The 14342-nt window shown below is 41.0% G+C and overlaps 1 protein-coding gene across 2 annotated transcripts; it reads left to right on the top strand.

Annotated features, from left to right (window-relative positions):
- Positions 1 to 232: 232 nt before the first annotated feature.
- DNAL4 (dynein axonemal light chain 4) lies at positions 233 to 10905 on the top strand. Of its 2 annotated transcripts, none has more exons than XM_063134600.1 (5): positions 233 to 305; positions 1600 to 1661; positions 4614 to 4788; positions 7412 to 7495; positions 9923 to 10905. In XM_063134600.1, exons 3-5 carry the CDS (start codon positions 4717 to 4719, stop codon positions 10085 to 10087), a joined length of 321 nt encoding a protein of 106 aa, XP_062990670.1. In that variant the 5' UTR covers positions 233 to 305; positions 1600 to 1661; positions 4614 to 4716; the 3' UTR covers positions 10088 to 10905. The 2 variants fall into 2 exon arrangements, with proteins under 2 accessions (XP_062990670.1, XP_062990669.1); XM_063134599.1 differs by having other exon boundaries at positions 4608 to 4788.
- Positions 10906 to 14342: the final 3437 nt, after the last annotated feature.

The raw sequence follows: 14342 nt of genomic DNA, 5'->3' as shown, positions 1-14342 counted from the left end.
GTAGCGTCTCATTCTAACCAAGGCGTAAACGCTTTCTCCCAATACTTCTCATCGTACTTAATCTCATCAGGCAGTCAATAGACACCTATAACTACAAGCACCAACCCAGCCGCCGAGGAGCCCGGAGGTCCCTTTGGCATAATCGACAATATTTGTAACCTATCCACTGCTCTCCGCCCTGGCAGCTCGCCCTATGGTAAAAGACAAGGCGGGTCTTCCGGCGTCGGTTGCTAAGACAAGCACGTTTCTCTCCTTAACAACCACAGAGAGGCTGGTATTTGGGGCTCTGGGTCGAAGTGGCGCAGGTGAGAGAGAGAGAGACCGAGACCGGCGGTGGGGTTCGGGCTCCCCGCTTGGACAGAGCCGCGTCTCTTTTCCCCTCCTCGGTGTTGAGCCTTGGATGCTCCCGGCAGCTAGAAACCCCTTAGCGCAGCCCGCCTCGCTACCCCCCCAGCCAGGGTCTTGCCTTACTTTCGCCCTTGAGGACCCCGCTCCGTGTCCAGCAGCCCTCGCCGTTTGGCGGGTCCCTCCCACGATGGGGCGCGCTGCAGAGTGGCGACACTTCATGGAGTTTCCCCCCTTTTCCTTGGGTGGCACCATCCCCCCTTCAAGCCAACTATGTGGTGACACAGGGGAAATTGAGGCAGGGTGAAGCGATTCGCCTCGGGCAGCAGATTTGTCCGTGACAAACTATTTCATCTCATTGTTGCGTTTTGCAACACTAGTTTTTTGCGGAGGGAGGGGAGGGCAATCTGGGCTATCTGGCTCAGACACTCAAGCGTCTGATCAGGTCTGCATTTGAAGGTAATTTGAGATGATTAAATTAGATAATTATAATTATTTGGGATAATGTCCTGTGCCACCCCTCTTGGCATGTGCTCTAAACAAGGCGATGGATTTGAGCATGTGAAGAGTACGTTTCCCCACCGAATGGGTAGCCAGAACCAGTGAACACTTATCTGGGATTGAGGAAAGGACTTTTAGTTTAGGAGATGTACGTTTCTAGAAGTAAAATGACAAACACTCTTGCTTGTAGTTACTGGTGAGTGGGGACCTTCCACTTATAGCAGAAGTGCAACAAATAGGGATTTTCTAAAAGGTCATCCCCCCTTCCCATTTTTGGAAATAACAATTCTAGGTTAAGAAAGTGATACAGAATATTTAAAATCAGTGGAAAGTTTGATATTACTCAACAGGGCTGTGGATTACATGCTAGGGTTAGATTTAGGTACTGTGTGGTAGCCAATTGAAAACTTACTGCAGGATGTAACTGCAGAGTAAGGAGATAGCCTCCGTCCACACAGTTGAATTCAGCATTTAAATATACCTATTTCCCCTGATTTCCAAGCAGCTGTATGGTTGGAGGTTACAGGTGCTTCACTGTATGGTCATAGTGCAGACACCACCTGGTTACTTTGTGGTTCCCATTTGTCTCATTTGAAATCTGAATCACAAATTAAGAATGGCATGCTCCCTTCCCAGAAGTAGTCAGGCATCAACTGTGCTGATGTAAATTGTATGTTGATTTATCTTTCCTTGTGAGCAACTTTAATGGCATTTCAGTGTCCTAAGGTAACTACTTTCATTTGGTTTGTTCAGATACCACACATTTTTCCTGGCATTACTGCTGTCTATGGGAACTCAAGAAATGTGCTGCAATGGTCAGTGGTTAACTTATTTTGGAGCACTGCCTGTTCATGTGATCAGCTGCCTTAGAATGTTTTGAGCCCTATTGTGAGACTTGGATTAATAACTGTTTCAGGAGAAACTTCGCAGAAAGAAAATAAGAGTGATATAAAGATGGAGGTTATCTTGCACGCAATGTAAACTTTTTTCATTTAAAACTCAAGGTAGTTATTAATGCAAAAGGATAATATAAAAGTATATGTAAGAGATATGCATTCAAATGACGAGTTCAATGGTTACATTTTCTAAAATCTCACAAACGGTGTCATGATCCAGCAATATATCGCATTGGACTTTTGACAATTGTCTGTAAATTCTGAAACTCAGAAAAAAAAAGATAAATAGAAACCAAGCCACAAGATTGCTCATGCTGTAAAACCACATGGTGGAAGACTGATCCAATTGTTCAAAACTTAAAAACCTAGGAACACTACTATTAAAAAACAAACAAACCACATATTAACAACTTACATGTTTCCCATTACATTGGCTCTGGCAAAGTATTGTACTATTCCATCTTACTTTATAGTTTTTTTTTCTGGTAAGAATAAAAGATGGAAGAAGCACTAGGAAAACAGGAGGACTATAAATGGAAGATGGTGATACTTGACCACCCCCCAAATAAAATTCTGGTATGAGGAAGGGTAATTATACAATACAAGCCTCATCTGGAAGTGCCCCTTTCTACACCACCTCTATCAAACATTGCAAGAAGAGCTGGAGTGGCATTCTAAGTAGGTGAGCTACAGAAACTATCTGAACAATGTGCAGAGTACTCTTAACGGCCCACAATATAGAGAGTGGTTGGACTGGGGGAACTAGAACAGTAGAGCTCATGAAAAATATAGAAGGCAAACCAAACTACTGCATCAATTGCTTTTCCTGAGCTGCAGACACACATTTACAGTACATCCATTGCTCATCATGCACATGCATTGGCATAAATATTGATAGAAGAGGTTACTTGCTCCCACAAATGTCGAGACAATAATGGATGAATGTACTTTTTGTTTACACTCTGGGAGATCATTGTAATCTTGTCTTCCAAGGAGACAGCATCAGGCCTTAATGATGTAATGGGTCTATCTTTCTCGTTTTACAGCTCATCTGTAATAACTGCCTGTCTTTTATTTTTGCAGTTTGTATTGAAAATTCAGAAACGAAATAGCTGAAGATATTAGTCAGGTAGAAACCACACCCCTAGTCTGCTCCATGTTATTTTAAACCCCACCCCTGTCCAGTTCAGTCTTTAGAATATTATATAGTTTTGTTATTTAAATCTTGCACCTTATCCAAATTCATTGTGGGTATTCCATATACTCCCATTATTTTGTAGCTCTGTGTAAACACATGTACCAATAATTTGGCCATTTAGGTAACATATAAGGTAGAATCCAATTAAAGTCCTACTTAGGGTAGACCCAATGAAGTTAATGGGATTTAAGTTAGTCATGACTAACTTAAGTCCCATTCATTTCAATGGATCTACTCTAAGTAGGACTTTAATTGGATTCCATAAAGCCAACTTACACTGGGCTCCATTGGCCTCTTTAGCCCAGCATTGCTTTCTCTGACGGGCAGCAGCTCTCCTGGATTTTAGGCAGAGGTCTTTCCCAACACCTCCTACTTGATCCTTTTAGCTGGAGTTGTGAGGGAGTGAACCTGGGACTCTCTTCATGCAAAGCATGTGCTCTACCATTGAGCTGTGACCCCCTCTCCCTATGTCATCTGCTGCACACCCTAAGGTATTTAAAGGACATCGTATTGTTCTATCGATCTGTGATTCTGGGAAGTGAGTGTACTTCAGGTTTTGTTATTGAAAATCACATGTAATAGGCATTATACTGTGTTATGTAAGACTGTGCAATATTTCTTAACTTCTTACCATTGAGGAATGCAGCAATGGTCACTTTGTGTTGTTCTTTTTCTACCACCTTTTTGTGCTTTAATCTCTCAGCTGTATTTGCACACAAGTACAGCACTCAGTCCCGGTTCACTTAGCAATTTAAGCTGGTTGCAAGGACTGCTTCTTCAGAACTGTGTAAGGACAGACTAGATGCCCTGAACAAGCAAATGCTGCAAAGAAAAACTGTTTTCAGCTTTGAGATAATCCTGTTTGCCCCAGCCAATGTTCTGAGTTCCCCTTGCTAATCTAGACATAAAGATTTGTTTTCCAAGAAGGCATATAAACAAGCATTCAAGGCATGCTCTCTTTAAAAATATGGTTGCAAAATTAGATACCATTTGAGGGGGGGAAACTAAACACAAGAGTGAATTGTTATAGAGAATAAGCACACAAAAGTAGCATAAAATAGCAAAAAAAAAAATTAAACTGATGTCTCCTTTCACTGCTTGACTTGGGTGGTAGCGCTAAACAGAATTCAAGATTGGCATGTTTCAAAGTCCTTTGTTCCAGGCTGTTTTAAAGGCTTCAGTTACATGATCCTTCAGCCTAGAGCAGCTCCAAACAAGACTTGTGCCCTCAGTAAAGCATTACATAGGAAGAAAAAGAGGAAGAGGGAGTTAAATGTTTCTGGAAAATGCATTGAGGGGAAACTTCAGGATTAGGGGGAAAGTGTCCATCCAACCTTGGCTATTAAAAAGGCAGGGTAGAGAGCAGGAAGAGTCAGGCATTGGAGAAAATATACACAAGACTTGCTGCTTTAAATCTTTTACCTGCCAAAATAGAGTTTGGGCAAATGTCAGTTACTAACACAAGCAAACCATTAGTCACTACAGCTCGAGTCATTCATTCAAAGTTTGTGTGTTGTAATCTAAACTATAATATCCTAATATGACAGCCATATAAGTTAATTCTTAATTTTTACTCTTAAAGGTCTTAGCTGTGTGACACACTTTGCTCTAAAGGTTATGTTAACTGGACTATTTCTTCTCCCCCCCCCCTTTCTTTTTTCTCTAAGTATCAGAATATCCTATTTCTGCAAAAACTGTTTGACCTGAATTCTAAAAAGTCCTAGCCTACACGTGATTGGTTCCCTCTGCCCCTTCCCGGGGTCATAGTGGACTACAATGGCAGACACCGGGGAGGGGAAAAAGGAGGAGGCAGACTATAAGAGGCTTCACAGCTTCCCGCTGATAAGGGTAAGAATGTGAACAAAGAGATATGATATGTCCTTGGATATGAGAGTAGTGCCATTGTATTCCATTTTAATTTGCCACCAAATCTAGATAGGAGAATTGGGGGTGGGGAGAGAACCAGTTGCCATAGTGACTACAGAGTTTATCCGTATATCTGAAAATGTTGCCTAAGGCACACACAGCAGTCTTGTTCAAAATTAAAGCTCCTGTCTGTTGCTCATTAGTTAGCAAATACCATCTTCTTTTTAGGCTGCTTTAAGGTCCATTACATGTATTTTGTAGTGTGTACTCAGAGATGCAGACATTTTTGTGGCCAATACATGTAACAGCTTTTAAAAATCTGAATAATGTCAGGGGAAATGAAATGTGAAAGTGTCCTCAGCCTAGGTTATGAGGTTAGTGAAAGACTTGGAGTGTAAGTTTTGTTTTGTTTTTAAAAAATTAACCTACGTTTTAGAGAACACTGCCCACACAAAGGGGTGGGAGAATGGAACAGAATACAGCCTGATGTAGGAGTTGCTGCCAGGGGACAGTTTAAGGAGGGTCTTGCCTGCTGAAGCTGCCAAGAGAGTCATGTGAAAAATGAGGGAAGTACATGGAACCCTATCAGAGCCATCAATAGCACAGATAAAAACATGGGAGAAAACAGATGAGCAGACAGACAGAGGAAAGGAGTGTGATGCTAAGAGGGAGCAAGGAATATGAATGACAGAAGTGGCAATAAATGGGCAGTTGGACACAGGTAGCTTGATGTTTGGAAGACTGTGAGAAGAACTGAAAGAACATTTGAGGCATGTGGAGGGAAGATAGTCTCTTTAGGATTGGAGTATTGCAGTGGGCAGGATCACTAAGAAGAAATCTGTAGGGCTTGTCAGTGTGTACTAGGATGTTTAATTGTATGCAAGGTAGAAAAGCAAGAGGATTTGAAGCTATTTTGCATCCTCCAAAGGCAGTGTCTTCATTAACTAATCAAGGTTCTGGCATTTAAAAGTCTCCTGGAGTTGGTGTTCCCTCTCTTCTTCTGTGTGTCAAGGAATCTTGATGGCATGGTGCCTTTGCTGTCAGGAATCTAAGATTTAATAATTGCCCACATTGAAAAAGGAACTATTAATGTCTGTTCCTTAAGCCCAGTTTTGTGCACAACTATGCAGTGGTAGCTGGGACTTCCAAAATCTGCAGTACAGGGACATATTAGCCCAGCACCTTTCAGTCAGTCACACACATGCACAGACCTTGAGATGTGTACACATGATGGTCATAAATAGAATTACTTTTGGCCTCAGATTCGCAGTCCCTATGGTATTTATTTTTTGTATTCAAAATATTTCTAACCTGCCTTTCCAAATGCTCAGCAAAAGATGACATATGTACAAGACAGACATTCAATTAAAATCCATAAGTATAGCATTATGCAATTGTTTGTATAATTGCACAGTATAACAATATCAGCAACATACTGCACCAGGCCAGAAGCTCCAGTCAGTCTGCCATCCATCTAACCAAAGATCTTCACAGATGGGTCCTACATAAGTGTCTGCATCTCCAGAGGGAGGTGCTGCTGAGAAACTGCATTGCTTGTGGAAGACTTCTGTCCTCCAGTCTACTCCACCTTGCTTCTCTACCTTGGTGTCCCACTAACTGTGAGCTGTCTGTCTGCTTTAATTTCTCACCCTCTAGAGATACTGTGGCTCAGTTCACACAACGCTTTTCTCAATGGTGGTGAAACAACTCCATGGTGGAGTTGTTACACCAGCATTAAGAAAAGTGTTGTCTGGAGGGAACACTTGACCCCCACAGTGGAGGGTTTTGGTTTTTTGAAAAATACTCCACCCTGAATCTCCATACTGTGCAGAGGAGAGTTTCTACACAACCATTGTGTTCTATGTTGTCTGGAGGGCTCCGTGCAGTTTCCTGTTGAGTGGAGTTTCTCAGTGACCATAGAGTTCTCTGGCAAGAGCAATGAAAGGAGGGAGTGCCACTCTCGGATTGCTGCTGGGATTGCTTTTTGCAGCAATGGCTGATGGGATACCATTGGGAGGACTGGGGGAGGAGAGAGGGCAGAAGAACTGTCAATCAAATGTTGCATTGACTTTTACTCCACTCCACAGGAGGCCACAACCACACAACAGTGGAGTTGGAACACTGAGTAGAGAAAAGTGTTGTGTGAATGGAGCCTCTATGTGTATGTCAAATGCAGAACTAGAAATACACTTAATATTAATAAGGGTTGCTTAAAAAATCAACTCCTGTACCAGATGCTACATTTCTTATTATTGCATACCTACATCTGAATGTGAAACAGTTGGGTTTTTTCAATGGAATGGGGAGAATGGAACAGAAATTCAGTCACTGCAGTACTGTGGCTCAGAAAGACACACTACCCTACAGCTGCCTTCTCTAAAAACAGGTGGGAGTGCCTCCAACCACCTGTTTACTGTTGCTCAGTAACAGACAAACTTGCCAGTCTCTGAAGTTGTACCAGACTACTACTCTCCTTCCACTCCTTTCTTTTAGCCAAGTATAAAAGAAAAAGATGGGGGTGGCAGGCTTTTGCTACCTGCTGCAGATGGGGCTGGAAGTGTGGTTGCTCTCCTGCGGCTGATGTTCTCCTTGTGTTTTCTTCCAGCATACAGACATGCCAGAGGAAATGCGAGTAGAGGCCATGGAGTTGTGTGTGACTGCATGTGAGAAATATGCCACCAATAATGAGGTATTGGTCATTCCTGAAAAGTGTATGCTTGGTAACATACCAGTTACTTTATTTCTACTACATTTTCTAAAGGGCAAAGATAATAGAAGAAGGCAAACATAACTCCATTCTTAAGATGAATAGTGCTCCACTATATGTTCCTCTGTGTGTGTGTGTGCGTGCGTATATATGTGTGTGTGTGGGTGGGTGTGGGTGTAGAGAGAGAGAGAGAGCAAATAACCAGACGAGTTATGCAAGTGCCCTCTTTCCCTTCCCTGCTTCTGATACTAAAGCTCATTCTGTAAAATGAGATAGAGGTACTAGACTGGAGCATCCTTGTACTAGGTTGGAACAGAAGCAATGTCTGCTAAGATATTTTCCGTTCTGGATAGATGAGTAGGAAATGTTGACATTAAGCTCTTCTATGAGAGAGAATGTTTGACCTTACGTTTTCATTATTCCCACTTCACTTAGAAGAGGCAAAGGCAAATCTAGAACAATGGGACGAAGAGACAATAATTTGAATTGATGCAGCATGTTGAATTCCCTTCAACATGCTCACATTTTACAAACAGGAGAACCTTTGTAACCTAATTGATACTTCATAATAGAAATGATGCAATGTATTGCAGTTTCTTCCCATATCTTCATCAACTTCCCTTAATTCATGCATAATATTGCTTTGAGGTTGGAAAGTATTTCCATTCCACTGCAGCGGGTTGTTCTTTTTGTTAGCCACTTTGGTTTTCCTTCAGGAAAGAAAAGCACGTTGTAAATATGAATTTAAGTTAAATTTAAACACCCAATATAGCAATAGAAAGTAGTGCAATAGCCATACTAAATTCATATAAAAAATAACACCTTACAAAATGCTTACCAAAATTCTTGATTAGTTAAATAGGAATCCTATTTAATTCCTATTAGTTAAATAGGAATAGCCAGTGTAGTGTAATGGTTAGAGTGTTGGCCTGGAAATCTAGAGACCCGGGTTCCAGTTCCCACTTGGCCATGAAGCTCACTGGGTGACTTCAGGCCAGTCACAGACTCCCAGTCAAAGGGTTCTTGTGAGGATAAAATGAAGAAGAGAATCACCCTGCGCTCTTTGCAGGAAAAAAAACAGGATGAAAATGTAACAAATAATTCATTTCAATGCACAAGACTATATTCAAACATTAATGGGGGAATAGCTTGTCATCCCAGGAAACTTCGTTAGTGACTTTAAAGTTGCCATTCTTGTGCAAAGGAATTTCAAAGGGAAATTAGAATGAGACACTTCTGAGTTAACATTAATCAAATGGTTACCTTCTATTTCCTGTGGCTTGAATCAGGATAAAGGGATTTTAAAATCGTACTACATGTGTTAATTATCATATGTATATTTTCTCAGCAACAACTGATTTGTGAATGGCCACTGTTAATATTTTATTTATTTATTAAATTTATATTCTGCCCCATAGGCAAAGCTCTCTGGGTGGTTTACAAAAGTTAAAAACAGTGAACATTAAAAAGTATACAAAATTTTAAACCATCAAAAATATAAAAACAACAGTATAAAACAACAGTATCCATTTAAACAATAACAGTTCTGGGGTCCATTAAAAAGAAAACTTAACATATGTTGTTAAATGCCTAGGAGAAGAGAAAAGTCTTGTAATTAATGTCCAGACTTTTTGCATTTCATTTCCCTCTGACCTCACGGTTTACTCCACCCACCAACACACACACACCCCTGCAGCTCAGGAAATGCTGATGAAATGAACTTTAGTCAATGACAACCTATGCCATTATCAATGTGTTACTCTTTAAGGTGCCACAAGAGTCATTCTTGTTTAAGGTAATTTTAACAACCATTACAAATCCATTTCAAAACCAATAATAAAAATCTATCAAAGCTTAACAACAAAACAATACAATAAAGGACCATAATTCAGTGGTAGAGGGCATGCTTTGCACAAAGAAGGTTTCAGATTCAATCCCCAGCATCTCCAGGAAGGGCTTGAAGAATTCCTGCCTGAAACCCTGAAGAGCTACTGCCAGTCAGTGTCAACAATACTGGGCTAGATGGACCAATGGTCTGGTTCAGTATAAGGCAGCTCCCTATGATAGCTATAATGTCAATAGTTCATTGAAAGAAAACATTCATACCATGAAGCCAACAACAGCAGATAAAAGGATTGCTAAAATAACTAACTAAATAAATAAAACTTTAATAAACTCCAGGAAATCAGCTTATCCTCTGAGGTGTTTTCGCTCTCTCACAGGTTTGTGGTTACCTGTTGAACTGATCATAAATTAGCAGTTGGAATATTTATTGTTGTTTGCAGCCCTCTAATGTATTAATCCGACTGCATGTAAGACATACAAATACATCCTATGTTTCTAACTTGCTGTTCCTTCCCTTTTGGCTTCTGTTCCCTTCCTTGTTGGATCTGTACTTTTCCTCTTCAGAGTGCTGCCAAGATGATTAAAGAGACAATGGACAAGAAATTTGGCTCTTCCTGGCATGTAGTGATTGGTGAGGGCTTTGGATTCGAGATCACCCATGAGGTGAAGAATCTGCTTTACATGTTTTTTGGAGGCAGTCTAGCTGTCTGTGTTTGGAAGTGCTCCTGACATGCTTTCTCTGTGTCCAAGCTTACCACATCCAGGATATTTTTTCCAGACTTTTAATTGGTTTTTTGTACAATTTAAAGGGCAGCTTTATTTTTAATAATAAAATGTTGGGCTTTTTCTTATTTATATACCAGTTTTATGAAAAATATTTAGTGTGTGTGTGTATGTGCGTGTAGATCTATTTGAGCTACCTAATCCAGCTCATAGGATGTTTGACTCTGATTTTACCAATGTGGCTTTTTGCTTAATAGTGGGATTGTGCAAGAGATCAGGGGTTTATGAAGCCATACATCACAAGTAGTGGAGAGAGAAGAGTTTTAATCCAAGCCTGCTGTTGATTCTCCTTGCTATCCCTCCCACTTCTTGGGAAAAGATCTGGAAAAAGCAGCTGATTTCTCTCTGCCCGGATGACAGCTGCCTGGTTGTGAGAAGTGTGTGTACCAGCTTGAAAAACCTGACCCAGTGGACGGTTGCTAGGATAATTGCCCTTCCACCTCCTCACTACACCTACAGAGCACTGATATAGCTTCTGAAGCATATGGCACACAAATGAGAATATTTTGCATAGCATGTGGGATGGGGTGGGAGTGTCTTGATGCCAATATGTTTGTTCAGAGACTGGTAGTGGGAAGAAGCTCTATCTGAACTGCCAGTTTCTCAACTTTCAAGAACAATTGTACTTCCATTTTGTAGAGTCTAATAATGCTGTCACAAGGGTGTTTGATTAATGGATTGATTCTAATTGTATTTTCTATATAGCTTATTTGAATTTGGAGTGTGAAGGGACTTAACTTTTTACAATAAAACTTTTTTTCAAATGCATGACTTATGTCTGAGGAAATCACTTAAGAGATCCATTGTGTGTATATGCAACAGTGTCGTGAGTTTTCATTATGTGACCCAAAAGACCTGCTATGCTGTGATTTGTTATGACTGTTATCTTGTGAGTTCAAATTCTCTGCTCAGTTCAGGTTTGATCCCCCATAGTATCTTCTTGCCTGTCTTTCGTTTGGGGCATCAGAGATTGCTATCTGGTCCTTGGATATCCACCCCAGTGCAATTTTTCATTGGGAACCTAATGGATTTTCTTTTAGTCTGTGCAGGGTCTAGTGGGTTCCTTAATTCTTCAGATTAAGACGAATTATCCCAGTGCAGATTGGCTAGTGGCCTTGGAAGAATTGTGTTTACATATTACATCTATATCCAACAACACTCAAGGTGCTGTTTATTATTTTATTGATTGCTTAAAACATTCATATCTCACCTTCAACAGTGCTCATGACAACTAACAATCATAAAGTTTAAAACACCAATTATAATACAAATAATAAAAACATGTCTAGGTATCACTTTGTTGCCTTTTCCTATAGCATGTGACTTACCTGATCTTGATTAATTTACAACATGCTTATGGCTTGCTGTGGCCTTGGTTACATGTGCTGAATTGTGAGTGATTACTGTATGGATGTTGTCAATAAAGCGATGTACAGTTTTAAAAAATGAGAGAACAAACCCAATCAGAAAGCAATCAAATAAAAGCAGAATGGAAACTCATTTAAAATAAGCTAGAGAGTGATATTAAAATCCATTAAAAACCCAGTGGCTGAATACCATTTTTACTACCCATTTAAAACTTGGTAAAGATTGGACCAATCTAAGGCTGCTGCTACAGAGAAGACCCTCTCTCATTTACCCACCAACCTAACCTCTATTGATGTTGGGACATAGACATGACCTCTGATGTTCTCTCCTTGCAGCAAGGGATTGAACTGGATATCCTTCTGGTCCTGTTCTACTCCTCCATTTGCATTGCTCTCCCTGACACGATATCTGCATGACAGAGCTAGCATGCTGCAGTAGGTAAAGAGTGTTAAGCAATTGAATTTGAGTGTCATTTATGTAGTGCTCTAATGCCACATCGTCATTGGAACATGTCTCTCAAAGCACCCTTTAAGGGGGCAGTTTACTGGCCACTTGCTACGGAAATGCCGCACTAAAATCAATGAGACTCCAGTGATATATCCAACTTAGCAGAAATAGATCAGTCTTTCCTCACACATATCCCCATTTTTTTTACTCAATAGTAACAGGCCATGTGATTCTTTTAATAGATTGCATATTGATATGAGAGAGCAAGCACTGGTGCTCTGTGATTATAGGGCAAGGCCATGCAGGAGAAAGGAAAGTAATCTTTCTTGTGAATATGGAACCTGCTTCTATGGGATTGCTGTAATTACTTTAGTAACGTCACACAAATAAACAAGTTAATGCCTCTCGTACCTATATGCACAGTGCATGCAACTCACGTGCACTCACTTTTAGATGTTGGTCATGATAACCTATCCAGGTCAGGCTGACCCATAGAAATCAGCCTGCCAAGGTGAGTGCTTATCTCAGCAAACAATCACTTGGCTGCTTTGCCTACCTTTTATCAGTATCCAGGAGTCATGTGGGTTGTAGCAGTGGCCTGTATGAAGGAAGGAAGACAGGCCTAGTTTAGCTGATCCCGGCTAGTCTGCTACTGGAAGATAAAACTACTGCAAAAGGGGCATCTGGAGTTGCTGCTGTTCATACCCCATTTCCTTAGCAATCCTCAACTATAGGAGCACTGTTTGCTGTACTTCACGCTATAAAACCTCTGAGATACACATCATCTTATATAGGGATTTTTATTTTATTTTTTGCTCTGAGGGGCACAATTACCACAGGTTTTCCCATAGAGCCAGCTCCCCTCTCCCTTCTCAGGAGGGCTTTGTGATGGGGAGTAGCCTCAGCATGGTGTTTGCATTTGTGCTGTACCCCGCCTCGATCCAGAGGGAGAGGCGGGTAACTTCTTCTTCTTCTTCTTCTTCTTCTTCTTCTTCTTCTTCTTCTTCTTCTTCTTCTTCTTCTTATTATTATTATTATTATTATTATTAGGCAGGCCAGATGGGAAAGCTTGGTGGGCTGTATTTGGCCCACAGTGTGAAGGTTCTCCATCCCTGATCTATGCCCTCATTTCAGAAATGTGACAGACCTCATATCTTACCCAGTGCCTGTATAATTACTTTTGCCAAGAATATTTCTGGCAACAAGCATATTTCTTCTTAATTGAGGGTGACAAAAAGTTTCACCATCAGTTTTTTTTGTACATGACTTCTGACGGCTCTGCCCCATTGCAGAGCAATGTAATTTTAAGCAGTGCACATCGTGAATTGTTTTCACAGTGAGGGGACCATAGGAACTTGATGTTCTGTTATTGAATATCCCACAGTAGCAATGGAAGGGGCTTTGAAAGTGACTCATGTATTGCCGTCATGGGATGGAAGGTGGGTATCGGAGTGTCGCTCTATAATGATGCCATGGCATTGACACATTGGCTAGTGTGACAGGCTTGGTTTGAGAAGTGTGGATGTACGCACACTCTGTCATTTTGCTGCAAGTTCAGACTCAACTTGATGAAAAATATTTCAGTTAATAATGCCAGTATTGAAGTGATGCAAAGCCCCAGGGCTTCAAGTTCACAGCCCAGCTTCATTTTCAATTCATAGTGTGACATAAAAGCAGCTGCCTCTAACGTGGATCAGGAGCGACAGACGTTGCTGTTAGTGAGGGCTCCTAACACTAGCAATCGGGCATTATGCAGCTCTGTCTTTTTCTCCTAAATGGATTTTCTGCAATAAGGCAAAAGAAGCTGTGGAAAAACGCAGGAGGGCAAAGACTAGAAAATGACTGCCTTTGGTCACTCCATAACCTTCCGAAAATGAGGCAGGGCGATGGTGTTATAAAAACATCTTTTGGAAGCACCCCTTCTTCACTTTATCTGAACCAAGACTCACCAACCCCTCAGAACCTGTTTTCAGTACTAGATGTCAGCCCTGAAATATGTACTGTAATAATGGGTGCATCTGAGCATGTACAGAGTGTTTTCCCACTGAATAACCACACTATTCATGGGTCTGGAATTAAAAAGATAGTGTTATTTTCAGGCAAAACTTGGGCCCTGGTGCCTCTTGTATTGGAGGGGTGGGTGGGAACGGTTGTCCATTTTACTAAACCAACACGTTATGTGTAAAGATCACCTGAGCCGTGTGGGATTTCAAGAGCTGACACAGATTAGATGCAGAACCTTTAAAAGTTCTTTCTCAAGACTCGTGTCACCTTTACCAGTCACCATTCCTCATCACTCAATTGTTCCAAGCAGGATTTGAAGTCAGCCATTTTGATTGGAATGCTCAGCTCATGCAAAGCCTTGTGTATGAATGCAGCGGAGTTT

Source organism: Elgaria multicarinata, chromosome 9 (genome assembly GCF_023053635.1).
Source record: "Elgaria multicarinata webbii isolate HBS135686 ecotype San Diego chromosome 9, rElgMul1.1.pri, whole genome shotgun sequence".
Taxonomy (NCBI): Eukaryota; Metazoa; Chordata; class Lepidosauria; order Squamata; family Anguidae; genus Elgaria; species Elgaria multicarinata.
Note: the sequence above shows the minus strand (reverse complement) of the source record. Positions and strands in the feature narration are given on the sequence as shown.

Coding starts and splice junctions, on each gene's coding strand:
- DNAL4 (XM_063134600.1), top strand. CDS start 4,717: ATGGCAGACACCGGGGAGGGGAAAAAGGAGGAGGCAGACTATAAGAGG. Junction 4,789..7,411: donor ACAGCTTCCCGCTGATAAGG/GTAAGAATGTGA, acceptor GTTTTCTTCCAG/CATACAGACATGCCAGAGGA. Junction 7,496..9,922: donor AATATGCCACCAATAATGAG/GTATTGGTCATT, acceptor TTTCCTCTTCAG/AGTGCTGCCAAGATGATTAA.